Source organism: Rhinolophus sinicus, linkage group LG11 (genome assembly GCF_036562045.2).
Source record: "Rhinolophus sinicus isolate RSC01 linkage group LG11, ASM3656204v1, whole genome shotgun sequence".
Classification (NCBI taxonomy): Eukaryota; Metazoa; Chordata; class Mammalia; order Chiroptera; family Rhinolophidae; genus Rhinolophus; species Rhinolophus sinicus.
Genome location: NC_133760.1, coordinates 44901394 through 44928560, shown reverse-complemented (window position 1 = coordinate 44928560; position 27167 = coordinate 44901394). Strand labels below are relative to the sequence as shown.

At 39.7% G+C, this 27167-nt stretch overlaps 1 protein-coding gene across 5 annotated transcripts in view; it reads left to right on the top strand.

The window, feature by feature from the left end:
- The window catches only part of CYLD (CYLD lysine 63 deubiquitinase), a 50254-nt gene extending 23611 nt beyond the window's left edge, over positions 1-26643 (top strand). For all 5 annotated transcript variants that reach the window (XM_019732335.2, XM_074314897.1, XM_019732337.2 and 2 more), the window contains 13 exons: positions 981-1079; positions 2673-2789; positions 5672-6051; positions 6952-7117; positions 8007-8148; positions 9853-9975; positions 12060-12151; positions 12968-13034; positions 17328-17460; positions 18378-18486; positions 19316-19434; positions 19707-19923; positions 21530-26643. In XM_019732335.2, the coding sequence (XP_019587894.2) occupies positions 981-1079; positions 2673-2789; positions 5672-6051; positions 6952-7117; positions 8007-8148; positions 9853-9975; positions 12060-12151; positions 12968-13034; positions 17328-17460; positions 18378-18486; positions 19316-19434; positions 19707-19923; positions 21530-21714 (1949 nt within the window). In that variant the 3' untranslated portion in view covers positions 21715-26643. The remainder of the gene's footprint in view (positions 1-980; positions 1080-2672; positions 2790-5671; positions 6052-6951; positions 7118-8006; positions 8149-9852; positions 9976-12059; positions 12152-12967; positions 13035-17327; positions 17461-18377; positions 18487-19315; positions 19435-19706; positions 19924-21529) is intronic.
- The last annotated feature ends 524 nt before the right edge of the window (positions 26644-27167 follow it).

The following is a 27167-nucleotide window of genomic DNA, read 5'->3' as shown; positions in this document are numbered from 1 at the left end:
TATCTCTGGTTCTGTGTAACATTAATCAATGTATAGTTCTCCGTGGCTTTCCTGTTTATATGTATATGTATATGTGTTTGTATACACATTTGTGTTATTAACATTAATATGTTTTTAAAAGCTGATACATATTCTTAACCAGACTTTTTCTAAACAGTGTTCCGTGAATTACATTAATCTGAGATGCTGAGTAAGCTGGTACAAAACATGCTATCAAATAAGTGATTATGTCCCTCCTGGAGAGGTTTGCAGTGCACATTAGCATATGAGGTTCTGGTGTTAGGCAGTAAAGAAGTCTGTTTCTTTGTTTATCTCAGCGTCTTCTAGAAATGTTTGCATGTGGAACACTTCAGAACACATAGGGTGTTCCGGGGATACTGATTTGGGAAATCCTGCAAAAAACTGAGTAAGGTTTTCTTGGTAGTGTTCTAACACATCAAATAAAATTGACTAAAAGTGATTAAATTTTCAAGAAGTTAAAGCGTTTGGCTGAATTGTATTTGGGGGGTGTTATCTTGTAGAGATTACATTTTGAAGTAGAGCATCTATTTCGATACTTTTGATGGCCTTTAAGAATTTGTAAAACTTGTGAAAATGCTGCTTTTTTGTTTGAAAGAGGTTTTTTTTTTAAAGAAAGTCCTTTTTTTTTTTTTAATTGGGGAATATTGGGGGACAGTGTGCTTCTCCAGGGCCCATCAGATCCAAGTCAAGTCATTGTCCTTAAATCTAGTTGTGGAGGGCGCAGCTCAGCTCCAAGTCCAGTCGCCGTTTTCAATCTTAGTTGAGGGGGTACAGCCCACCATCTCATGCAGGAATTGATCCGGCAACCTTGTTGTTGAGAGTTCACGCTCTAACCAACTGAGCCATCCGGCTGCCCTGAAAGAGATTTTTGTTGTTGCTCTTATTATCATTATTAGCTCAATTGTTTTTCTTCCATAAGCATTTACTTTTATCTTCAAAGAACATGTTTACTGTTTCAGATAGCGTGACACAGGAAAGGAGGCCTCCCAAACTTGCCTTTATGTCAAGAGGTGTTGGGGACAAAGGTTCATCCAGTCACAATAAACCAAAGGTTACAGGTATGGATTCATTAGAATATAGTTCTTAGTTATAACATGTAGCTGATTTACCATAGCATGGAAAAAAGGTTAAAAGGTATTATGCCTTAATGTACATGTAGATTTTCTTCTTTCAAACATTTTTAGTAGTTTGCTAAATTTTTTTTTACAGATGGTGTTGGTTAAGCCAAGAGTTCCCAACTTTTTCTAGTTGATGAAAAGTTTCCAGTGAGCACCTGTGTCTTTTGCTGGTCCCTATCTGCTAGAACTCCCTGCTCATAACATTTGTACATTGTATAGAGTTGCAACTGTATAAAATAATCACATACAGATAATGTTACATAAGATAAAGTATACTAGAGATGAATTATGTGGATTTTGCTAACTAGATGTGGTACAAATTAAATTCCAAGTTGCTAAGCAAAAATTTTTGTCTCTCCTCCAGAAACCTCCCCCAAAATAGTTATGGAGTTCCTAGCTCATTTTTGTTTGTTAGCTTCACATATTTCATAGATTTATAGGGTGGTATTATAGTTACATAAACTAAACAGCTCATTTAGAAAGTTGTAAGAATTTTTGTTAACCTCAGTTATCTTAGACGGGTTAGAAGAGTATTTTTTCCTCAATTATCTAGTGAACATAACAATTTTGGCTCATTTAAAAGTAAACTGTACTTTAAGAAATATTTTCTGTGACATTGGACCCTAGGAGACTTAGAATTACATAGAATATATTGGGGTAATAGTTAATTTTTATGTTAACCTGTAAATTTAGATACAATAGCTCAAACATGCTACTTTTACTTAAATATAAATAGCTGAAAGATTTTCTTAAGACGTGTTACTTACACTATAGCGGATATTAGTTATATGTATAAAGTATAGAGCTATCTGCTTTAAATTGAAAGAAGAATCAGACTGTGTGGGTTCTGGAGACCCCACTGTTCTCGTCTGTCACGTGTCCTCTTAGTACTGAGGCAGGGTAATGTCTTGACATGTCTGTGACTCAGCGACACTAACTGTTTCTTACATTTAATAAATCTAGCGTATGAGAAATAATACTGCTTCACTTTCTCAAAGACATGAAGAAGTTAAGCAAGGAATTTGATGATCAACAATTCCATAATGTTTAAACTTTACATTTTTGAAATTTAATTTGTTCATTGATTTGTGTCCATTTGAAAATTGCCTCCTTCTAAGAGCAGCTGTTTTAAAATAATAGGTTAAATTTGTGAACCAACAGCTTCATCAAATGAAATTGGGGAATGGTGATTTAGACATTTGGAAATAAGCCATGGTACATGAAATGATTTTTTTAAAGCAGTTTACTTAAAAAAAAACCAAAAGAACCCCCCCAAAGAACAGCAAGCTTTCCTTTTAACCAACTCCTGTTCCCCTCCTCTGTTGACTCTTGGGCAGAAGAATCTTTTTGACGTTGCCAAAATGGTTACCAAATTTTTAAAAGCTGAAGACACTAATGAAATACATTGTGTTTGTGTACATGTACTGGTTGTGTGAATAGTTGTTAATACCATATGCATATTAATTTCTCTTAAGGAAAATCTTTCACACCATATTGACTTTATTTTTAAAAGGAACCTCTCTTGTTCCATAGGATCTACCTCAGACCCTGGAAATAGAAACAGATCTGAAATATTTTATACCTTAAATGGGTCTTCTGTTGACTCACAACCACAATCCAAATCAAAAAATGCGTGGTACATTGACGAAGGTAACCTATAATTTTAGTGTTCTCTATAATGATCCTTTCCTTTGAACCCATCAGAGAAAAATGGCCTTTTCATCATGATGTGTAGTTTGGGGAAACAGAATTATTAGACCATTCTTTGTTACTATTGCTGAACTGAAATACTGTACACAGTTTACTGCTCTGCTAATATTAAAAAACGTGTAGAAAACGCATTAGCAACTTGTTCTCTTCCCTTAGCTGATCTGTTGAGGGTAGAAGATCTCGAGACTCAATTAAGTCATGTAAAGACTTTTCTGTCTGGTATTTACCTCTTTATAACACTCCCTTTTTTAAAAACTCTACCTTGCCTTGGTTCTGGGACATCGTTTTCTTCTGGTTTATTCTTTTCTTTGTTCATCTGTTCAACAACTATTTTTTTGAATGCTCACGACGTGCGGGACATTCTTCTGGGCGTTGAGGTTACAACGGGGAGGAAAAATAGACATCGTCCTTGCCCTCTCTGAGTTTATGATCAAGTTGTTAAAACAGACATTGATCAAACCATCAGAGAAACAGATGTAGAATTGCAACCGTGCTGAGTGCAAGAAGGCCCATGATGCTGTGGGAGTGTATGAAGGGATGGTTTTACTTACGGGGCTCGGGGGTGTTTCTCTGGGAAGTGTCATGAGCTTAGATTTATCAGAGGAGTGGCAGATAAAGTGAAAGGGGACAGAAGAACCTTTTAGGCAGAGGGAATAACATATGTAAAGGTCTTGTGGAAAAATGGAACCTGGTGTTTGCTAAGGACTAAAAAGAGCCAGAGTAGGTAGAACGGAGAGAGAGGCATTTTCCCTTTTGAAAAGATCATTCTGGCTGCAGGGTGGACAGTGGATTGAAGCGGGGAGTGTGTGACTACTGTTGGAGGGCTCAGTACCAGATCACAGCAGCTGGGACCTGACTTGTTGGGGAAGAGACGCGGAGAAGTGGATGGCTGTGAGCTCTTTAGGGAGGACTTGACAGGACTCACAGAGTGAAAGTGAGAGCTGAGAAAGAAAGAGGTGTCAGTGATGACTCCTGGTTTCCTGGCTTGCCTACTTAGATGATTATGGAGGAAGGTGATGAGTGGCTTTTGAATATGTTCAGTTTGAAGGGCCTTTTAAACTTCCGAGAGGTGATTTGTCAAGTAAGTAGGCAGTTGGATACACAGGTCTGGAGCTTAGGAGAGAGGTAAGAGCTGGAGAAAGAAATTTGTGGGCTGCCTTCGCATATGTGGTGATTAAAATCCCATGAATAATATCACCTGAGGAGAGAGTGGGGACGGAGGGTGTGGCTTAAAGCTGAGTCTTGAGGAAATTAAGGTCTGGGAGGAGGATAAATTTTCACAGTAAACAGAAAAAGTGACCAGATGGATGTGGGGAAAACCAGGACGCTGTTGGGTCAGTAAGCCAAGGAGCTAGTGGCCAGCAGTATGGATGGCCCCCGAGAGGCAGGTAAGAGGAAGACCACACACATACCCATGGATTTAGCCGGTGGTGGGCACTGATGGCCTTAGGTTTTTATGGAGTGAGGAAATGGAGACATGCGTCCAGTTGCCTAAAACAGATGTGTAGGCTTTATCCTGGACTTCCTCCATCTCTCATTAGTCACATCCAGATGTCACCCTGTCCTCTGGATTTCCTCATCTTCAGTGTCACTAGCATCTTTCCCCCTGCCTTAGTTCAGATTCTTTTCTTTGTTTGTTGCTGTCTGGGTTAATACAGTGCCCTTCTAACTAGTCCTAACGGGTGAAATGGGACGTATGAAGTAATGAAATTTGTATGGAGTAAGGCCTTCATCCTTAAGTTAGAAAATAGAAGTAATTTAGTTGTAAAAGAATGTTTCTGTAATTAATTTTACTTACACATTTAAAAAATCTATTCTCTACAACATTTGATTTATTCCTTTTTTTTTTTTTTACAATTGTTGAGTATTTTTTTGTGTTAGTGGCTATGGATTCAACCATGGAAATGACTAGCAAAATTCTTGTTCTTAGGGAGCTTATATTCTAGTTGGCATGACGGACAATAAATCTTTGGACAGGGCAATGAAGGAAATGAACAAGGTGAGAGCAACAGGTGGAAAGCCGGCTACCAGGGGTTTGGCAAAGACTCTGAGGAAATGGTATTTCGGTTTTGGTCTGGATGGTGCTAATGAACCTGCTAGAGAAGGAGCTTGGGAAGAGCACGCGAGGTAGTGAAAATAGCAAGGGCGAGGGCCTGAGGTGAGAACGGATGTTCCAGGAACAGGAAGTAGGTCAGCGTGGCCGTAGCACAGTCAGCAAGGGAGAGGGGTGCACGAGGTGAGTGTGGGCAGGTAGGTCGGAGCGTGGTCATCGGGACCTCGTAGGTCCTGGTAAGAAATTTGGTGTTTATTTTAAGAATGTTGGGAAGCCGTTGAAAGGTTTAGACGGGACTATTATAAGATCATTTAAGATCTTTCCATTTAAAAAGATCTCACTAGTCGTTGTATGGTGAATAGATTGGAGAGGGGCAAGAAGAGGGATTTAAAAATTTTAAGTAATTTCTTCTTTGATCCATTTAGTTAGAAGCATTTTTCTTAAGTTTTTTGGTATCTTTTTGTACTGGTTTCTAACTTAATTGTATTATGGACAAAGAGTATTACCTATTCATACAGTACCAATCAATAATAGACATTTTTTTTTTGTTTGCACAGTGAGGTGTCATTTACTGAGGTAGCAAACATTGGAGGTGGCGGGGAGAATCGCGGACACTGTTTTGAGGATATTAAGTTTGCGATGCTTATGAGAATTCCACCACAGAGGTCAGGTGGGCAGTGGGAGTAGATGTGTATATTAGTTTTTAAGGATGTAGGGCATATTTAATATTCTTGCATACATTTCTCTAATGAAGAATAATTTTTTATAGTTGCTGAAGACCCAGCAAAATCGCTCACAGAGCTATCTCCAGATTTTGGACAAGCTTCACCTCCCCTGCAACCTCCTTCCATGAACTCGTTATCCAGTGAGAACCGGTTTCACTCCTTGCCGTTCAGTCTGACCAAGATGCCCAACACCAATGGGAGTATTGGCCACAGCCCGCTTTCTCTGTCAGTGCAGTCTGTGATGGGAGAGCTGAACAGCGCACCTGTCCAGGAGAGCCCTCCACTGGCCGGAACTTCTGGGAACTCACATGGTCTGGAGGTGGGCTCGCTGGCTGAAGTGAAGGAGAACCCCCCTTTCTATGGGGTGATCCGTTGGATCGGTCAACCCCCCGGACTCAATGAAGTACTAGCTGGACTGGAACTGGTAAATTAATTTGACTTAAAAGTTGCAATTCTTTTCTGAACGTGGTTTTGCACAGATATTTTCCTCTATTGTATGCTTTTTGGTGAAATGTTATACTTGTCAAAAAAGCCATCAGTAGAGAAAAATTTTATCACCATGTTGCCTGACTTCCTTTGCCGCCCACTGAGCATCTGACCCACTTGTTCCAAAATGTTAGTTGGTCTGTGTCCAAGGAATGAAAATAGATTATTAGGTTAATATGTTTAGGCTCATTGTATTAGACAGAATACAGTAAGGAAAGCAAATCTGTTTATCAGCTTTTCTTTTTCTTCCTCAGTCTCCCTCCCCTACTCAGTTCTAATATTTATATCATTGCCTTTAAGATTAATCACTATTTTTAGAGATCCTTTTGGATCTTTGGTAGAGGGAACGATTTTCCCTTTGGAGATTAGGAAAGCATATTGTTTCACATTTCATAATCAGGAGAGGAGACTTTGATTTTGAGTACAGTTAGCTTTCATTTAAATATGTTTCTTGGTTTTTTATTTGTTTGCATGCTGGTGAATATAGTTTTTCGTTATGGGTTGTAAAAATAAATAGTCTCTCTCCCCCACTTCCCTCCAACGCCCAGTTTTAATACTTTTGGAAACGGGGCAGGAAAGTCAGTTAACCAGGGAAGGTTTAAGCATGTATTCTGAAAGGAAATACACAGAGGACTTCATGCTGATTTAAGGCATTTATTTCTTAAATCTTTAGCTGTGGACTGAAACACTGATTAGTCAACCCCATTTTCCAATGGAGTTCTGAGCACAGGTGTGACGAGGGATTTCAGCGAAAGGGTAGACTGGAACCAAACCGTAGTTCTTTGTATACTATCTTTGCAAGAAGCAGAATAACACATACGACCCATATCTTTATCAGGAAGACGAATGTGCAGGCTGTACAGATGGAACGTTCAGGGGTGTTCGCTATTTCACCTGCGCCCTGAAGAAGGCGCTGTTTGTCAAACTCAAGAGCTGCCGGCCCGACTCTCGGTTTGCGTCGCTGCAGCCCGTTTCCAATCAGATCGAACGCTGTAACTCCTTAGGTATTTATGTGCCTTTCATTGATTTATCTACCAGTCCAGAATGATTCTAGTTCTGATCTTATGCCATTTAGCAGTAGGTGGCAGTGACAGTGTTTAGATTTGTTTCTTGCCAATGTTCATCAAGCTTTAAATCCGTAAAAGATGTTACTTGGTGTACAAGTTACAGTTATCCTAAGAGACATTTAATAAAAGTGTTAGCCAGTGAACCTTTGAGACTTACAAAGTGAAAAATAGTGGGACTTATTTTTCTCTTCCTGTTAATTAGACATTTCATTTTCAACAGCACAGGAGGTAGTCTTTTCGGCACTGACTTTTCTCTCAGTGTATTGTTTAAGTACATCAATAGACCTATTTTATTAAGAAGCCAGCATTATTATAAGAAGTACTTTTGGATTGCTTGATGAAGGACAGATCACCTCATCATTTGTAATTGGTGTCAGTTTCCTGACGCCGTCCCCTTCCAGCTCGGGGTAATAGTGGGAGTCCCTTGAAGGTTAAACAGGTGTAAATGGGAGAACCATCCTCATAAAAAACATTTTTCATTACATTTGAAATATTACTTTGGAATTTTTGTTTTCCACCTTGAAAATGAGATATCTTCAAACAAAAAATAAAATATTTGGGGAGCAAAATATTTTACTTGGCAGATGCTTTTTAGCATTACTTAGTAGTCTAACGTGGTTTTTAAATTATGAAAGCAGTGAGGTTAAAAATGAACAGTAGCATTTTTTACAAGCCAAGCTGAGTAACAATTAAACAAAACCTACCTTTAACTTAGCGTTGAGAAATAAATTTTGCATCAAAATACAAAAAATATTTTTAAGTGAAGAAATATATGGGAACACATAATAGTTTAAAAGACTTACTATTTTCATTTTTATCTTTTCAGCCTTTGGAGGCTACTTAAGTGAAGTAGTAGAAGAAAATACTCCACCAAAAATGGAAAAAGAAGGTTTAGATATAATGATTGGAAAGAAGAAAGGTATCCAGGGTCATTACAATTCTTGTTACTTGGACTCGACCTTATTTTGGTAAGTTTAAAATTAATGTGAGAGGACTACAGTGCCGCGACCCCTATAGTAATCATGCTTATTAGTCCAGTTGGCCTAGCTTCTTAAACTTAATTTCTCTGAAAGAATGGGAGCTAGGAAAATTTTTATTTATGGCAGGGACATGTGTGTGTGGGAGGGGATAAGAAAGAAAGGGAGATTTGCATTTCATTATGTACTCCTTGGAAGCTAATGAATGTTGTCTCATGTGCCATATCCAAAAAATTAACATAAAACTGTAATGCAGTGAATGATGGCTAACAGGTGAATGCTAGTGTCACAAGTGGAGGGAATATTCCGTGGGCGTGTGGGCCATCACATGCCTGAAGACAGTAAGCAGTGTCTTTGGGCACCTGTCAAATAAGGTGACTTGTAAGAAGCCATTGGCTGCTGTTTATATTTGTTTTACTAGGTAGAGGCAGTCATAAAAAGACTTTATTTTGAACAGTTATTTTCAGTAGAAGCACAGTTACTCTTGTATATGTAGTTTATTCCAAAATGGAATAACTTAACATGACAAGAAGTTTTACACTCTGAAGACTGAATCAAGTACATTGCCAGTTAAGTTGAGTGTAATCTGCCAGCTCTGTACAGCCATGGTGTAAGAATTTGGAAGTTAATGAGATATTAAAAATGTAAAGGTAGGGACAAGAATAAAAGTAACAGGCCATTTTTTTTGGCAGGATACTTCACTCTCTCAGATATGTTGACAAAAGCAAGAATTGATATAATATTCTTTAGATGCCCCGATAAAAATCTATTCGCCAGATGTTTTTCTTTGATATCAGCAAGTTATCGCACTTAGTCAATCACAAGTGATTTTGGCATTTAAAAAAATGTGGGGGCCGGCCCGGTGGCTCAGGTGGTCGGAGCGCTGTGTTCCTAATGCCGAGGTCGCTGGTTCGATTCCCACATGGGCCAGTGAGCTGCACCCTCTACAGCTAAGATTGTGAGCAACAGCTCTCCCTGGAGCTGGGTTGCCTTGTGCTACTGGAGGTTGGTGTGAGCTGCCGTGGTCCGCCGCGTACTGCTGTGGGCTACTGTGTGCCGCCGTTGAGTGGCTGGCAGCCAGCAAGAGCTGCTGTGAGCTGTTGACCTACGACTGGCGACCAACTGCCTCAGCTGGGGGGTGAGGAGGGCACAAGGCTCAAAATACCAATACCTGCATGGGCCGGGGAGCTGAGAAACAACGGCTTGAATCAGAGTGGGGGCGGGAGGCAGAAGAAGGGGGGGAAAAAAAGAAATGTGGGTCTCTGCAAAAGGGCATGGGGAGAGCCAAGTATAGTATTTAGAGTGGGCTACACATTGGGTGTGTGTGTGCCTTGGGGGAGTTAGTTTCCAGACTTCCTCCCCTGATGTCCATTTGTTCGATTCAGGTTTGTAGGCGTTCTTCCAGCTTTTGCAAAGAAGTCCCAGTATACCGAGGCATGTTTTTACCCTTCCACCTGTCAATCTAGAGTTTGCCTTCCTGACATTAGTATTCTCCTTAACCTGGAAGGATCTCTAGGCCGTGGTGATCGAACCTGAGCGGGAGTCTTGGGAACCTGTGTTAACAAAAAACTCATTTGTATGTTATTTGTTCTCCAGACTTTGTGGGTTTTTTTCTCTTCACATTCTTTTTAGTATGTGTTTCACACAAAAAAATACACTTATAGCATGAGGCAAAATATTCTTTTTGTTTTGCAGCTTGTTTGCTTTTAGTTCTGTTCTGGACACTGTGCTGCTGAGACCCAAAGAAAAGAGTGATGTAGAATATTATAGTGAGACGCAAGAGCTACTGAGGACAGAGATTGTTAATCCTCTGAGAATGTAAGTGAAAGACGTGTCGTTATTTTTGCCTTTATGTGGTGTCCTAATTGCTGTTTTTTGTTTTGTTTTGTTTTTGTACAGTAAGTTATGCCCTGCTTTCATTTAATGAGAAATGGGCAAAAATAAGTTCTCTTGATGAAGTTTTAACAGCTTTTTTTTAACCTTTGGTCTATGTACTGCCTTATTTCATTAAGTCTGGCCAAGGTATATAGCATGGTGCATGCTGTGAGGTGAGTAAACCTTTTGGTAGACGATACTACCATTTAGCAATTGCAGCAGGTTTAGAAAAGCTGATACAATATAAAGTATTTCAGATTCCTATCTTCCGAACTAGTTTATTTCAACACTGTCCCTAACAGTAATCATGCTTATTAATCCAATTGGTATGGACTAGCTTCTTAAACTTCATTTCATATAAGAGAATAAGAGCAAAGGGAATTTTTATTTATAGAGTAGTTAGTATTTACTTTTGTATTAGAAAGAGAGGAGATGTATTTTATTAACACATTTTTTGCTTAAAGGAATAGATTTAGGCCTTGTTGCACCGCCATTAAAAATGTGATGTTTTTGGTCATTTCCTAGTTTGAGAATTATAAATATCCCTCTGTTTGACCACAGGAAACAATTCGTAATGATAGACGCACAAGTGATAGACATCTAGTACAGACTCCTGATAAGTTGCGGTAGGAATGTGTGACAGTGTCACATTATAAAATTTAAACTATGAAGAGTTAGGGCCGTAGCTCATACAACAAATCTGTTCATTCAGGAATATAGGGAGCAAATATATAATTTAAAGTCCATATTAAAATAAATTTAAATTTTGTGCCGTAGTTTTCCTATTTAACAATTAAAGCAAAAAAATAGTTTGATAGAAGACTTTGACCAAAAAGTGCAGAATACTAAAAGATAATGAGCATTCAGAATGAGCTACTGTGTAACACGACTAGTAAATTATAAGTGAATAAACGTCCCACATATATCTTTTGTTTCCCTAAATTCTGTAGTGATGAAAATGTCTGTAGTTTTTACTTCTTAAGGTAATTATGAGTCTTTATTTTTTATATCAGTTATTTTGTATGGTTTATATAAACGCACATTTTTAAATGGGACTGTTCCCCCCCCCCATGTGATTAATACTAGAACAAGACAGATCCAATCCGAAACCACTTTCTTCTTTTCCTTCCAAAACACCTCAGTCCGTTAGTAAACATTCTTTGGATACTATTGTCCAACCAGTTAAGAGCCATGCTTAACCAGACTTTGTCACCCTGTCCACATATGCCCTGTGGGGACCAGAATTCCCTCTGTCTGTAGCGCGTCTGTGCCTGTATCGTAGAATTGGTTTCATTTGGCATTGAAACCTTTACTTTCTCCATTTCAAGCTTCTCAAAGGCCGTGAGCCTGTTTTTTCACTGTTCATTTTTCTGTTCCCAGCGGCTGAAATGTTAGATTACTGTGTAAGTGGTACGTACTCAATAAATGTTGGCTGCAAAGAATTACAGTCAGTATAAAAATGGCTGTAAGATTAGCTAGTTCTGACTGGCTCTTGTTAAGCCTGTGGTGGCCTCCAGCGTCTCTTCTGAAGCCATTGCTAGAATAAGAATTATGTCACAGATTGACATTAAATGTATTGAAGGTACCCCATATTCAGACAATGATGAGAGAAGTGTCGTAATTATGATGATTGGTATGATTGCAGGTTTTAGATTTTTCTTCCCCTCGGTGGCTATTTCATCCTGTATTAAAATGACTCCCTCTCAAAGTTGTACATTTTGTTTTACAAAATTAGCTTTAATTTCTTAAGCAAATAGTATTAAAAATCCAGTCATCATAAATTAAAAATATTTTTTCTTATATTTGTATGTGATAGATATTTTTAGGGTATAATAGTATCTGGAATAATTCTGCTTCTAGATTTTTAATTTTTCAAACCTCAAGAAGAAGGCCATTGCATTTTTCAAAATAATTGTCTAGCGTATTGATTTATGACATGCTGGAGTTATATATAAAAAAGCGTGCTTATCAAAATATATTAATTTAATGTATATGCTAGTATTAATTAATATTTTTTACTAACATAGATATGGATATGTGTGTGCAACAAAGATAATGAAACTGAGGAAAATACTTGAAAAAGTTGAGGCTGCATCAGGATTTACCTCTGAAGAAAAAGGTGACTGCCTTAACGTATAAAATATGCGTTAAATATAATTCGAAAGCGTATGCTAAATTATTGGCTGAAATGTGTGTCTGTGTAGTTGTGGGGGTTTTATTTTAAAATAGAAATTTCTGTGTGGTACACAATTTTCTCCCCTTTTTAAAATGTTTTCTCTCTTTTCAAAGTGAGTGATGATGTGGAATAATGAACCCTTTGAGAAACTGGCTGGTTCTAGGATATTGAATGGGTGATAAAGAGTTCTTTCCTTCCCATCCAGCAATGAAATTTGGATTTGCTTTCCAAAATTTCCACAGTGAAGGGCTGTATTGGGTCACCAAGTCCCACTCATCTTTCCTTGTTACAAAGGCAGCTACAAAGTGGCGACTAGGGTGAAGTGTATGGTCAGAGTCAGTCTTCGAATCTGTTCACAGCTAGTGGATTTCCTCCAGATTCAGCTGTTGACTTTGAAAGTGTTACCAGCATATTGTAACTGGCTATAATGTTTAGAGACTTGATAATTCTTTAAATATCAGGAGCATACAAGGTTATACTTCAGGTTTTATTCCACTTATATTAAACCCCCCAAAAGAAATTATTTCACTATCGTGAATTATACCTTTTCAAATACAATACAGTTATGACAAAGTAGGACATAATACTTTATCATATCCTCTGTAGTTTTTGTTAGGAAAATTTGAGAACTATGCTCTTAATTGAAAAAATATTGATTATAAAATTGAATTCAGTGTAGGAATTTGTCTGTTATAAATAAAAAATAGAATGTTTTAAAAGCCTTGTCTGTGACTTATTTGGTTTTTAATTTTCTCCTAGATCCTGAAGAATTCTTGAATATCTTGTTTCATCATATTTTAAGGGTAGAACCATTGTTAAAAATAAGGTAACTTTTAAATTGTTACAGAAGCATTGGAAAAACAGACAGTCCTCATTTGCACTGCCATCACTCAGTAGAAATGATTTCTTTAGTGATTACTTACTATTATATTTGTTTAGGAATCTTAATATGCTAGGAACCTACAATGCAAATTAATGGTAATCATTGTCTTCTCCATAGTATTATACTTAATGTGAAGGACGAATCCAATGTAAAGTTGTGCTTTTAATTTAACCCTAGTAAGAAATATCATTGCAGATCATTTTCTTATAAAACTGTATATAAATACTTTCGTAATTTAAATTAATGAACTCTTTTAAGAGAATCTTATTCTAACCTAATCAGACACTGTGAGAACACTGATTTTTGTCTATCCCTCACTCAATTAATCTGGCCTTAAATTAGCTCTCTTATTCCCAGCTTTGGAACTTGGTTTTTTTTTCCCCATCTAAAACCAAAGCCTTGAATCTAATGCAGTGAAGTTCTTAGTGAGATAGTCTAAGTGGATGAACTTTTCAGATAGTTTCAATGCTGGACCCTTTTACGTTTTAGTCTGGGTGTCTCTGTTGAAAATCTTGCTATTATACCATTTATTTCCCTAAAAGCTAATCACAGACAAGTAAGTACTCTCACTCATGCTTGTGTCCTAAGTGATGGTATTTGATGCCAGTGCTGAATTGATGGATAAGAAGGAAGAAGGGTGGGCAGTACCAACAGTTATATTTTGATGTGTTGGATGTTCTAACTAATGAAATAAGGCAGGATACATAAGCATCAAGACCATGTGATTATGATCTATGCAGAGATGGCAATAGCTGTGTGTATACCTAGAAAAGCCTAGAGAATTATTTCGAAATGACTAGTATTACCAAAAGAATTTGTAGTTTGACCATGTAGGAAATAACAATGAATAATAAATAAGTAGTATTTCTGTATACCCTCTAGCAAATAAGAAAAAGGGGTAATTTCATACTACTTAAAAGTATAAATTGCCAAAAGTCAATTGTTTTGTGATAGGTTTTTAAAAAGACTTGCAGAGGCTGAAAGGTGATTTGGCTAATTAATGAGAAAGTTTGTGTTCCAGGTAGGATGGTTAAATAACTTAAAGATGTTAATTTTTTTATAAAATAATTTGCATGTAAGCCAGATCTTAATTCAGTAAAGTGATTTCAGAGTTCTCGTCAAGATGAAAGGGAAGGAAACACTGACTTTTTAAAAAAGAATCCATTATAAGCTATAAAGGCGAACAATAGACATTAAAACAGTGTGGTCCTGGTATAAACTTAGAAATATGGATCAATAGATCTGAATAGAAAGCTCAGAAATAGAATTAACTATATGTAGTATTTCAGTACCATATAAGTCAGCCTTCAAACAAATGAGGAAGGAAAAGATATGTTTAATACATGATGTAGGAAATTTAGCAGGCAATTTGGGAGGAAAAAGTTACTTTTGTTCTTCATCTTGAATAGATAAACTCCAGATGATTAAAACAGTTGTCCTTCTTTTTGTCCTAGCCCCACACCCCTGAGGGGTGGCATGCACTCCCAGTAATAACACAGGATGAATGCTGCAGTGGTTCGCAGAGGGCGTTAGGTGGGATCAGACACACATAGGAATACATCTCAGCGTCTGAGGGCCTGTGGAGTTTGAAAGGGCCCCAGGCTGTTCTGACTCCACGCGAGAGGTGCACTGCTCCCCTCCCCTTTTAGCAGCCTCTTCATCTGGGAATCGCTGGTTTAAAGATATAAAAAGATATAAAATGGTACTTTGAAAGTTAGTCCCTTTTTCCCCAAGTGTCATTATTTCCCTCCATGAGCCTTTCCTTCTGAGGGAGAGTCAGCTGATGGCAACAAATTGGAGGATGGGTACCTTAAAAATCTGAAATAGTCTGTAAGAGACTATAGAATATTTTTAAATGATGGAAGAGGCAAAAGAAGGACTTCAGTAACCCTGGAGGATAAATGCAGATTTGGTAACAAAAACAGAATTCCCAGAGTTAGAATAAAAATCAGTGTGTATCTCTCCATATATAATATATAGCTGGAAGGGGGTACCTCACTGAATGCAGCGTGCACAGCTGAAGAGAGAATCGCTCATTTGGAAGGTAGATCTGAAGAAATTACCCAGCATATAGCTCAAAGGGATAAAGACTTAGAAAACAAGAAAGAGAGGGCAAGAGACATGAACGATAGATTCTGATCGTAGTTCTAGGAGCAGACGCTGGAGAAAATAGGGAAGAAGCAGTATTTTGAGGGAAACTAGCTGAAGATTTTTCTGCATTTTGCCCAACTTAAATTCTAAGAATAAAGATGTATAAAATTCCTGAGCGAGAAGAACCAGGACTAAACTACCACTCAGAGACTTACTGCAGGATGTACTTTAGTAAGGCAAAACTGAACTTAGAATCAAGGAGTGGTATGCAAGAAACAAAGAAGAATCAAGAAGTTGGTAAATGTGGGTAAATTAAGCTTTCATATTTAAAAAACAATAACGGAAGTGGTAATAATAATGACTAACTGTGTGTGGGGTGTTAAGGTGAAACTGAAGTCATAGCCACTGAGAAGAGAGGAGGCAAAGCGTTCCAAGAAAAATAATGGAATCAAATGAACAAACAAGAAGCAAACATTAGGAGACCATTCAGATTGTGTTACTCTCATTCTAGAACATGGCCTGGGTATTCCAATTACACGAGTGTATTATATTCTGCAGTGCCAGATAACCCAGAGTCTGCAAAGAATTTTAGTGGGCTGCCCATTATAATCTGTGTTATGAAGGTAGAGAGACCAATATTATACAACCCATGAATGTTTCTATCTTCTTGAGATGTCTGTTTTCCTTTTCCTACAAAAGTTAATGTAACATTTGTACCCATGTGCCCAGATTTTCTTAGTGGAAAATGGCTGTATGAATTGTATGTTTTTGTGCGATAGCACTAGCTTTCTTGCATATGCCTGTCTTGCATCTGACCAGCTAATTGCTCCAGGGCTTTAGCCTTCTAAAACGTCATTCATGAGGTTTGAATAGTTGTGTCCCCCCACTCCCCCCTTCTGTCCCAAGATCACAAAGCTGTTTGTCTTACATTCCCATTTCTGGGTGTCGTCTCTCTCCGTGTTTGTCACTTTGTGCTCCCTTTAACCATCACCTCCCTCCCCATCACCATTATTGTTTCTAATTGTTGCAATGACTGACTTCTACTACTTTCTGCGCTTTTAGTTTCCTGTCTTACGTTTTTCTGTTTCCTATTAATTTTTTTTAATGCTTTTTGGCATTCGCAGAAGAATGCTGGCCTTTTATAGTCATCAGAGCCAATTGGAATATTGATACAGCATAGCCTTCAAGTTTTTTGGTTATCATTTCTTTTTATTTGCTGTGGGTTCTCAAAACTTTCCTGCTTTGTTACCATATAAGTTGTGTGTATTTCAGGGTATACGTTGCTTTGGGAAGCTGAGGGTTTCTGAAGGTTGGTCTCTGAATAGCTGAGGTTTTACTATGAAAGCTATGTTAATATTTTTCTCTAAAAATCTTAAGATCTGCATATAGACGTATGTAGAAACCGTCTGACTCTATACACAGAAATTCTGCTAAAAAGGTAAATAATAAGTTTAAAGATTAATTCTTTGATAGAGTTAGTCTTGAAGATTAATGCATTCTATAGTAAAATACGTTCACTATAAGGGTAACACTGATTGGCATATAGTAGGCACCCACTTGGTGTTTGTTGAATGAATGAGTGACCATCTAAAGAGACAGCATGCTTTAGTGGACAGGCTAGTGAGTGGTAGTTAGGACACCTGGGTTTTACACCTCCCTTTGCTTTTGACTTGCTGGGAAGTGATTATCCTGCCCCAGATATCAGGCCCTTCATTTTAGAAATGGAAAGTTTGGTTTAGAAGATCTAAAAGGGTGTGTCTCATCCAGGCATATAAGAATTTATTTTCCTATTTCAGGCATTGCATGCAGTTTGCCGCTTTCTAGATTTGGACACTTGAGTTGAACCAAGTGATTTTAGCTTCTGGTTATTATTACTCAGTGCTTTTTGATTACAATGTTATTCCATTATTTTTCTCTGAATCACTGAGGGAACTTTTCAGTACGACAGTTAAAACAAGACATCATTTTTAAGGTCTTATGCATAAGGACATTTAATTATTTTATCTCAATTGTCATCTGTGCCCCTGTTCTTCTGACTGTACGAAGTTGCATCATCAATTTCATAGTTTTTCTGTTCTCAAATACTTTTAAGTATTTCAGAAATAAATTACTTGGGGTTTTTCTTTTTTTCTGCATGTTTTTTAGATCAGCAGGTCAAAAAGTACAAGATTGTTACTTCTATCAAATTTTCATGGAAAAAAATGAGAAAGTTGGAGTTCCTACAATTCAGCAGTTGTTAGAATGGTCTTTTATCAACAGTAACCTGAAATTTGCAGAGGTCAGTGATAACTACTTACTGTGTTTTATATGAAAGTCCTTAGGATTTTTAAGATTCAAAAATTATTACTTTTAACCCACTGAGAACAGTTAGAAACACAAGCTGTTTACAAAGCACAAAAGAAAAAGCGCAGTGTTTCAACTTTGTCCTTGAAGAAAATGCCTTAGAATTAAGATGGAACTTTTTTGATTTTTGGTGCCAAAGAAAATATCAAGCAAATTTGTAATTTGAAAACTTTTAAGTAGTTTAAAACGAAGATTTATGTTTTTTCACTTTATTTTACCCAATTTAAAATTTTACGCAAACATACTACTCAAATATTCAAAAAAGAATGTTTACTTTTCCTCCTTCAATAAGAAAAAATAAATTCACTTATATTGGTATTGTTAATGAACAAGTGATGTAAATTATCTTACCTTTACTGTTTATTGAGTATTTTCATCTTAGTAGTACATGTTTGTGGTTTATTTTTATTGTATTCATTTCTGAAAGAGTGTCCTGGTAAAACCTTAACAGCTGCAGTTATTTATTGGTTGACTGTAAGGAATAGTGTCCTTCAGCAATGACAGTTTCTTTATTATACTTGCAAAAACAGTTTTTCCCAAACATTTATTAAAGAAAAACCCAAAGTAGAATGTCACTCTAGCTGGTTGTCCTGTTCTTTGGGACCCAGGGTTGTTGACCTGCCCGACCTCTGGGTGTCCATGTGTCCACGGGGTCTTGGACCACTTGTAGATCCTGGCTCGTTGGTGCTCTGCCTTCACCTTCCATATTCACACGTGGGTCCTGTCTTATAGGCCGTTGATGTTACGGCAAAACCAGAGCTTGGTTTTAGAACCAGAAGTATTTTAGTTTCATAGGGAAAAGGGCTTTTCAGCACTTTGAGTCTCAAAATATACATTTTTTTTTTTTTTTAGGCACCATCATGTCTGATTATTCAGATGCCTCGGTTTGGAAAAGACTTTAAACTATTTAAAAAAATTTTTCCTTCTCTGGAATTAAATATCACAGATTTACTTGAAGATAGTAAGTATAAGATTTTTCAGTTTTGTTTGTTTTTCAGAAATAGTCTGTTGGGATTTCTTCTTAATTGCAGCTAAGAGTCTAACAGGATACGAATTTTATAAAAGGGAGTTCAGTATCTGAAGAGCGCGGGCATGTTACGCTAGTAATTTCCGTTCTAGGAATTTATTCTGAGAAAAGAACTAGACATGCAAATAAATATTTTATATGGAAATATGTTTATTGTTGCATGATAAAGAAATTAAAAGCAATCTGTGTATTCACAGAGGAGAGTAGTTAAATTATGGTGTATCTGTCAGCGAAATACTGCCATTAACCATGTGTTTGAAGACCAAGGCATATGAGCGTGGTCATGATGTAATGTTGAGTGAAAAGTATGTTGGTACTTTCTACAAGGGGAGACACACAGATGCACACACACACACACACTCTCTCCCTCTCCCTCACTCATATAAATATGCAGATATAAAATGATTGGAGAAAATTCACAATAGTATTGACAGTAGTTATCTCTTGCTAACTAAAACTGTAGGTGCTTTCAGATTTTTTCTTTGTACTGTCTTGTATCTTTGAATTTTCATCAATAGACATTTTATAATCGGGGAGGGGGAATACCCTGGGATATATTAAGTAAAAGAAAAGTCATTTGGTCAGACAAAATGTCTTTAAAGGTATCCTGAGTTCAAGGAAATTTAAAGTTTATGGGGATGGGGAGGAACTTTTTTAAAGTCCGTGAACAGTATCTTTTTCAAAGCTTAACTTTTTAATCTTTGTAATGGAAGAAAGCACTTTGTTAAAGGCTCCTTAACAGCCCCCACTCCCGCCGTCTCAGCCCCTAGGCAGTGCCGGATATGTGGGGGGCTGGCCATGTACGAGTGCAGAGAATGCTACGACGATCCTGACATCTCAGCGGGAAAAATCAAACAGTTTTGTAAAACCTGCAACACTCAAGTAAGTTGAACTTCATTTAATGGATACTCTCATATGAACCAGGAAATTCTTTGTAGTGGAAAACAGATTTTAGGTTTGGAAACGTTTCCAAGCTCATAATTAACTTGTAAAAGTTCATAATGAAGTGGTATTGTGTATGCCTCTTGTGTTCAGTTGAGAGACTCCTGTGAAGGGCATGGTTGCTGTCAGCAGGGATGGATTCAGTTAAGGAAGGGGAGCATTCATTCACACGCAACACTGAGTTTGGCTCGCTCCTGTTTGTTCCATTGTAGGTCCACCTTCATCCCAAGAGACTGAGTCACAAATATAACCCAGTGTCGCTTCCCAAAGATTTACCCGACTGGGACTGGAGGCACGGCTGCATCCCTTGCCAGAAGATGGAATTATTCGCTGTTCTCTGCATAGAAACAAGCCACTATGTTGCTTTTGTGAAGTACGGGAAAGACGACTCTGCCTGGCTCTTCTTTGACAGCATGGCCGACCGCGATGGTATTTAAAACCCTTTCTTCTACACGTGGCCGCAGTTCAGTCCTCAGTGGGAGAGTTCACAGGGGGGTAGCCTGGCCTGAGAAGTAAAATCGTCTGTGTGAGAAGCCTTTGGGGAGAAGCTGGGGACCCAGTCTGAAACCTTGAAATGCATTCACAGCCCTGCTACTAAACTAACGATAATATCGTGATATTTTGACTTGTACATGGTCTTCGTTAAAAAAGAATCCTCAAATTCTTATTTCAGGGCTGAGAGGTGTTCTCTTCAGAAAGCTTTGTCTTCTTGCCCCTTCGGGCTCCTCTCATTTTCTAGACAAGCCGCAGTCTGCAGTGTGCAGTGCCTGTGTGCCACGCTCGCTGCGAGGTACCCTAGGTCAGCGTACCTATACCCTAGCGATCTGGGACTCATTCCTGCTCTTCTGTCATTAAACGGAGGCTTCAGGTGCCTCGAGTCACACAGCTTGGATAGAACTCAGTTTTTCTGACCTCAGTGCTCGTGTGTTTTAAATTGCAGCATGTTGTCTTCTAAACGACAAACTAAGAACAGAGGTTAACATTGTCTTCGGGAAAAAAACAGCCTGTTCTGCATGTAATGTTTTCTTCCTAAAGAGATCAATATGCTGCACCTTTTTGGCCATTTTCTAGGAGACTCAGTCGTTATTCAGTAAATCCTTAGTGACCACATGTGAACGGCTGGAGACGCTAGTAGGTCTCAGGAATGAAACAGTTGTCAGAACGGTGATACCCCTGCCTGCCTGGGGCCTAGCGGTTAGGACCGGTCCCAGGCAGGGCTGGGAGCTGCGGCTTCCGCATTCCTCCACGCTCCTTCTGCCCTGTTTCTCCTATGGCGGCTCATGCAAGCTCCAGGCCCCAAGTCTTCTGGTGTGGCCCTCTAATAACCCAGGACACCCCCTTGTGGCAGCCTCCTGACCACAGGCCAAGCTTTAGACCAAGGGTTGTCAACATTTTCTCAGCGCGTAGACACTGGAGGGGAACAGCACAGGCCCATCTGTGTCCCGCCCCAGGTAAAATTTCATTTACCAGTGAAACTCGAAAGTATAGGGGTTTTAGGTGTTTGGAAAAGCCATTGGGTCACTACACCAGCAGGGCCTTTGCGGGAACCCCTAAAACCACACCCCGCAGCATCTTCGTTCAGCCTCATGGTGCAGGAGACAAACCCTGTGAGAGGCGCACAGGTACATCTCTAAGGACATACGGTGGTGTGTTCATTTTACTGGATGTGCTGTGAGCGGGACAGTCTCGTGGTGAAGGGTGCAGGGGTGGTCGTGTCAGCGGAGGGGTGTGGGAAGGTGGAGAGTCGGCTGTTGCGTGCCTTTGTGTGTATCACGGGGTTGCTGAGCACAGCGAAGGGCCTTTGCTCAGGACTCGTGTCTCTTTGCCCGTTTTATTCACTATTGGCCCCAGAGTCCTTTCAGAAACCAAGAAGTGAGAGAACTGTCGAGAGTTCAAAAGAGGCTTTAACTTCCGGAAGTACACACGTTTGCCTTGACTCAGATGCACGACTATGAAATTGCTTTGGTGGGTGGGGTGCGGTGGCGCAAGGTCGGGAGCTTCCCTGCCCTGAGCAGAGCTGTTCTCTCTTCCGCAGGTGGTCAGAATGGCTTCAACATTCCTCAGGTTACCCCGTGCCCAGAAGTAGGGGAGTACTTGAAAATGTCTCCAGAAGACCTGCACTCCTTAGACTCCAGAAGGATCCAGGGCTGTGCTCGAAGACTGCTTTGCGATGCGTACATGTGCATGTACCAGAGCCTCAGCATGAGTTTGTACAAATGAGGGGGGGTGTCTGCGCAGGTGCCCCCGCCCAGGGCATAATTGGAGTGTCGGATTTCACGCGAGCTGGCAGTGTTGTGCACGGTCCATTGCCGGCAATGGACACCTTTGTGGTGATGACCCTTCAGAAGAGAATTCCTGTGTTTCAAAACAACTTGCTTTTGTGTTACTGAAGTATTTAATAAGAAGCATTTTGCACTCTAGAAAGTATGTTTGTGTTGGTTTTTTAAGAAGTCTCAATGAAGTTATTAATAACTGAAGCTTTAAGTTAAGTGCATTGATCATATGATATTTTTGGAAGCATAAAATTTTAATTGTGAGAGTTTAAACCCTCTTTTAGTCCATTGAGGATGTAAATAAATGTGTCTTCTTTATGGACCAAGGATACGAAATCATTTTTCCTTTGTAGCTAACGGATGCCTTGAGGAAGAAATATTTTGGTTGTATTAAGAGGCTACTTTCAATCCAGTTATTAAAGTTGCACTGAGTTTGATTTGCTAATTCTTTCCTATATAGTGCCCATCCCTGCATGTCTGCAATCTGCTGAGTTTCTGTGTTTCTGCAGTAGTGGTCAGAAAAGTACTTAAATTCCCTTAGTGGTGTTGTTTTCTATTTGTTTTGGGGTTGAGCTATATGAGTGCTTTTGTCATAAAATGTCCATTTTCGATGTAATTTTCCTGGGGGATTAGAGTATACAGCCCTCGAAGCTGTCAGCCACAGTCGTAACTGTCAGCCTACAGGGTTTGTGGGTTTTTCTGAGGCTTCTGTTTTATGGAATGGGGCACAGTAAGTTTTATTAAAGTATTGGAGTGATAAATATAATGCTACACAAATACTTGGTCCATGAGAAAATAAATTTGGCCCATAAATGACTCATTAAAATTCCCCTGAAGATCTATTAGACGTCTACACCTCTGCCATTTTAAATAACACTGTGCAGAACCTAAGTTTCATCAGTCAGTCAGTCCCCTCACTGGATTCAGTTTGATTTCACTTGAACTAATGACAGTTACGAATCAGGTTTATTTAAATGGCAGCAGCAGCTTCATCCTCCTCCTGATTAAATAAGTAGAAAATGGATGTTTTCTTAGCTAATGTCCGTAGTGTGTGTCTGGTCCACAGTGGGTGTTGTAGACTAGAAGTGTAGATTGTAACTGTCAGTGCTGTGGCATGTATGTTCTCCATGTGTTGTCCATGGTGGTGTCTTTCAGGAATGACTTTCTCACCGTGCAGAAAGACAGAAAAGTTGTTATATGCGCATAGCATATGACTTCATAAACATTTAATGTCCAAAACAATGGAATTATTTTTTTAAAGGCACGTTTACCCTTTGTTTCTATCATTCCAATTTGCTAATATTGATTAGCTTTCTAAGTCAGACTATACAGAAATTTTTTCAGCTTGTAATTTTTTCATTTTTGAAATGAAAAAGTTCATAACTTTTGCATGAGGTTTTGCCGGATGCTTGGGTGGGCTGGTGAGATGGTACTAGATCAGGGGTTGGGGCTGTGGAACCCTGGGCTGTAGGGCTGGCCCTGCCTCCATCCCCCTCGGGTAAATGAGGGCGTGGGAGGCAAGGTGTCTGAAGTCTCTTCTAGCTCTGACCATCTACAAGTCCAGTCACCCCTTAATAAATATGTATGGAATGAACAAATGGGTGAATGAGCTTATTGTCAGTGTGATTTTGAAAGATTTTCTGGGGGAAGCCAGCTGAGCCTGGATTTGGCAGTTAAAAAGCAAAAGGAGAAGACAGTTCCTTTTCTGTAAAAATTCCAACAAAATACAAGTTGAGGAAGGTCTGTCCTGCCGTGCCGGCCTCTCCTGGCACAAGACTTGAAGAAAACTCGTTTGGAAGCACGCACGGCTTCACCTGAGGGTGGGAGGCTTTCAAGCGGAAAGGGCCTCCTCCAGAAATTATTTCTAAGGACCTTGCCTTCAGGTGGAGCTTTCCATTCTTTCTGCGTTACCTGGGGGAGGGTGCAGGGCCAGTGGTGGTGGGTCCTGTGGAGGCGTGGGTCCTTCCCGGGCCCTGGGGCTCCCCCTGGGCGGTCCCTCCCTGTCCCTCCCTGTCCCTGCTCCGCAGAGCTTTGGCGTCAAGTGGGCACCAGGGCTGGGCTGTGAGCCCCAGTGACCCCTGGACCTGTTGATTTATTTAATGTTTAACCTTAAACTTTCTTTAGTATTTTCCTGGTGGCTTTTTAAATGTTTTGGTTATCACATTGTCCATATCATATTTACAAACATTGCAATATAGTAGAATTATCTTATTTATAGCAGTTTCTGATTCATACCTACAAATGGAAAATATGACAAGTCATGTTCCCCCACCTCCTGATAAATACACACGTGCAAGTGTGTGTGTGTGTGTGTGTGTGTGTGAATTGATTATAGGAGAGAGAAAGAAGAGCAACCATGTCAAAATTTAGAGGCCTAATGTATTCAGTCCCCCCTCTCAGCTTTATAAAGGAGTTTCACTCCATCCACAAAGAAGTGTTTTCTAAGACATAGTGAAAACCAAGAGAAACGGAAACAAAACTCAATAAATACAGTTGTTGCAATGGCTAAGGATTATCCCCTTAGAACAGCTTAGGGTTTTTTCTAATTCGTGTTTGCCACATGTTAGAGGTCAATGGCTTCTTTCTCTCCTTTGGATTCATTTATTTTTTTCACGTAATTCACATAATTCAGGAACCAGGGGGAGCCATAGAAGGAACTGCATTGTTATTAACGTCCTGTTGTTTGAACATGGCATTTTCATACATTCAGGCATCCCTACCCCCCTCAGGTGGACCTCCGTAGCCAGCTGGGTAGTTTTGCATCTGCTTGTGTGATCGTAGACAGATGTGAGTGGAGAACTCCGGCATCGGGCCTTAACTGAGTGACTGACAGCCGACCGACGCGTCTTTATTAGACGTTTATTACCCAGGATTGCTTCAGAAGGAGCGTGAGGCGTGGTCCCAGCCCCAAATGGCTTACCACCTACTTCTAACAGCACAGTGTCTACTGATGGTTGCTTAGCTTAAGTGGAAGGGTGCCAGGTCTGGGACACTCGGGGAGGCAGCGTGGGGTGATGAGAAGGTAGTGGGCTAGGGGACAAGAGACCTGACCCTAGCTCTTTCCTTGTCACTATTAGTCTAGGCTGATATCTTGGCTTCTTTGGACCTTAGTGTCTTGCTCTGTGTAACAAGAGGGTTGGAATAGCGAAATTTATAGGGGAAAATATACATATATGTATATGTATATATTATATACATACATATATGTGCACACACATTTCTGGGCCGCAGGCCGTCCCTGCTGGGTCTGCTCCGTCATGAATGGGGCCTTGGGAATTTGATGGAAAAAAAGTCCTACCGGGTGAACCAGATGATCAGCCAGAGTGGAAAGCCACTAAACTAAGGGATCTCAAAAAATACCTTTTCTTTATGATTGTGCGATCATATACTGTTGTATGAATTGCTCTACACAAACACGGGTAACTGGCTTTATCACGTTTATCTGTGTTTACATAAGAAATGCATTTGAGTATATATATGCCTCAATCCGCCACTTCCTAGAGGTTTTAGCAGTCTTTGGAACCCACATCAGTCTTAAGAGGACATTTGATGTTTTTTACCTGGACATTTGCCTTCCAATTTATTTCTTCAGGGGAAATGGAGACTCGGGGAACCAAAGAAATGGGAAAAACAAAATTGTCATGCAAAGTGAAAGAAAAAGCTTCAATTACTTCTTACTATCTGCTACTTTCTGATGAAAACATTTACGTTATAGGAGAAGAGTCTTCCTCGGGTAATAGGTCCTCTGGTCTTGTTAAAGTAGGTGGGCTGTTAGGATTGTAATGAAAAATCAGGCCACCTTCCCTGTGGGTTGGTGATGTTAGTGACACACCTACAATTCTTCAGCGACAGGAATACTTGGTTTCCCCAAGGCGCCTGGGGCTGTGGTGGGAAGAGAAGCACGACAGGATAGAGACTCCTGTGCGAAAGGACGTGGAGGAGGAGAGAGAGGAAACCCTGGCAGCAGCCGCAGCTATGGGTCTGCGAGGGCAGCGTTTCTGTTGCCTCGGGATCCTGCGGTCGTTTCACTCGTCGTCGTCAGAGACAGGAATTTAGACAGTGAGGCTTCCTGCTGGGAGTTGGCCTGGCGCTTCAGTTTTATTGGAGGGAAAAGAGAGAAAAAAATGCCCCTTCATCTTATTCTAAGTCCTGGGACAGCTGAGGGTCTCTCTTGAGTCAGGAAGCAGTGGCGAAAAGCAAACCAGCAGGTACGGCCCCGGAGAATGGGAAAGGGGGAAAGGAAGCTGTTCCTCCTTCCTGGTCATAGTAAACTCCAGGATGCCGAGCAGGTCACTCAGGAACCGCCTCTCATCTCCTGACCCTCTGCCTTGGCAGTGGTGCTGCTTTGGTTTGACTGTGTTTTTAAGCCTTTCATTGTGTAACATAGGTCAGGGCCTGTTATGGGGATAGTTCTGTCAGCGTGGCTTCATACACAATTCTCTTGCACTTTTAAACACTGTCTATGTTCGCTTTTTATTTCCTCCAGAGAAAAATTGTATTGGAGACTCAACTGTCCTTGGCTTTATTTTCTGAAATGGCCTATAGTACTGTGGAATTTTAACACAGAAAGTCTTAGTATCTGTCATTAACATGCACGTTTTGAAAAACCCCCTTTGAAACTTCCCAGGGAAGTGTGGTTGTTAGTAAATCTGCATTGCGTTTCCCATATCTGGTCTCTTGTTCACTATTATTTTTCCCTGAAGAACATCCTATATTTATGAAGACTGTCTTTAAAAATAAAATATCCCTTGACTATCAGATTGTTCTGATTTAGCCTTAATTTTGTTAAAATTTTTAGACATGAATGAACTGCTGCTGTGGAAAGAAATGTACGAGATACTATTTCTGTGTCATTAAAATTACATTTTTATGGTTCCTTTTTCTTGATTTCTTTGGGGACGTGTTTTGGGTGGTGGGAAAACCGGGGTTGAGTACAACTTCTTACGTCGTCGCAGTGGTGCCTGGAGAGAAGGTCCCTGTGGGAGTGCTGTGCCCGAAAATGCACACCTCTGCCATGCCTCTGCCATCATTACAATTGCTTCAGAAAACCTGACAGACGTTTCCTGTCCTGGGAGGTGTGCTGGTCTCGGGGCCGTCTCCTGCCGTCAGGATTACATGTCATTTCTCGAGGTGATGGCATTTCCAAGCTCTGATCCTAATTAACGCGTGTCTCGACCACGCCAACCTGAAGTTACTCCCCTGTGCTTTTCATCCTTTCTAAACAGGGTCACAAAGCCATTTGCTATAAAGCAGTGTGTCCCGTCCCCACAGTTGCCAAGGAGGCAGTTAAATGCTTTCCTTGTCTGGATAATCCAGACGCATGATGCCATGATGCCATGGGAGATGAAATTTCTGTCTTCTTTTAGGTAACTGGTAGAATAAGGCTCCCCCAGGAATGAC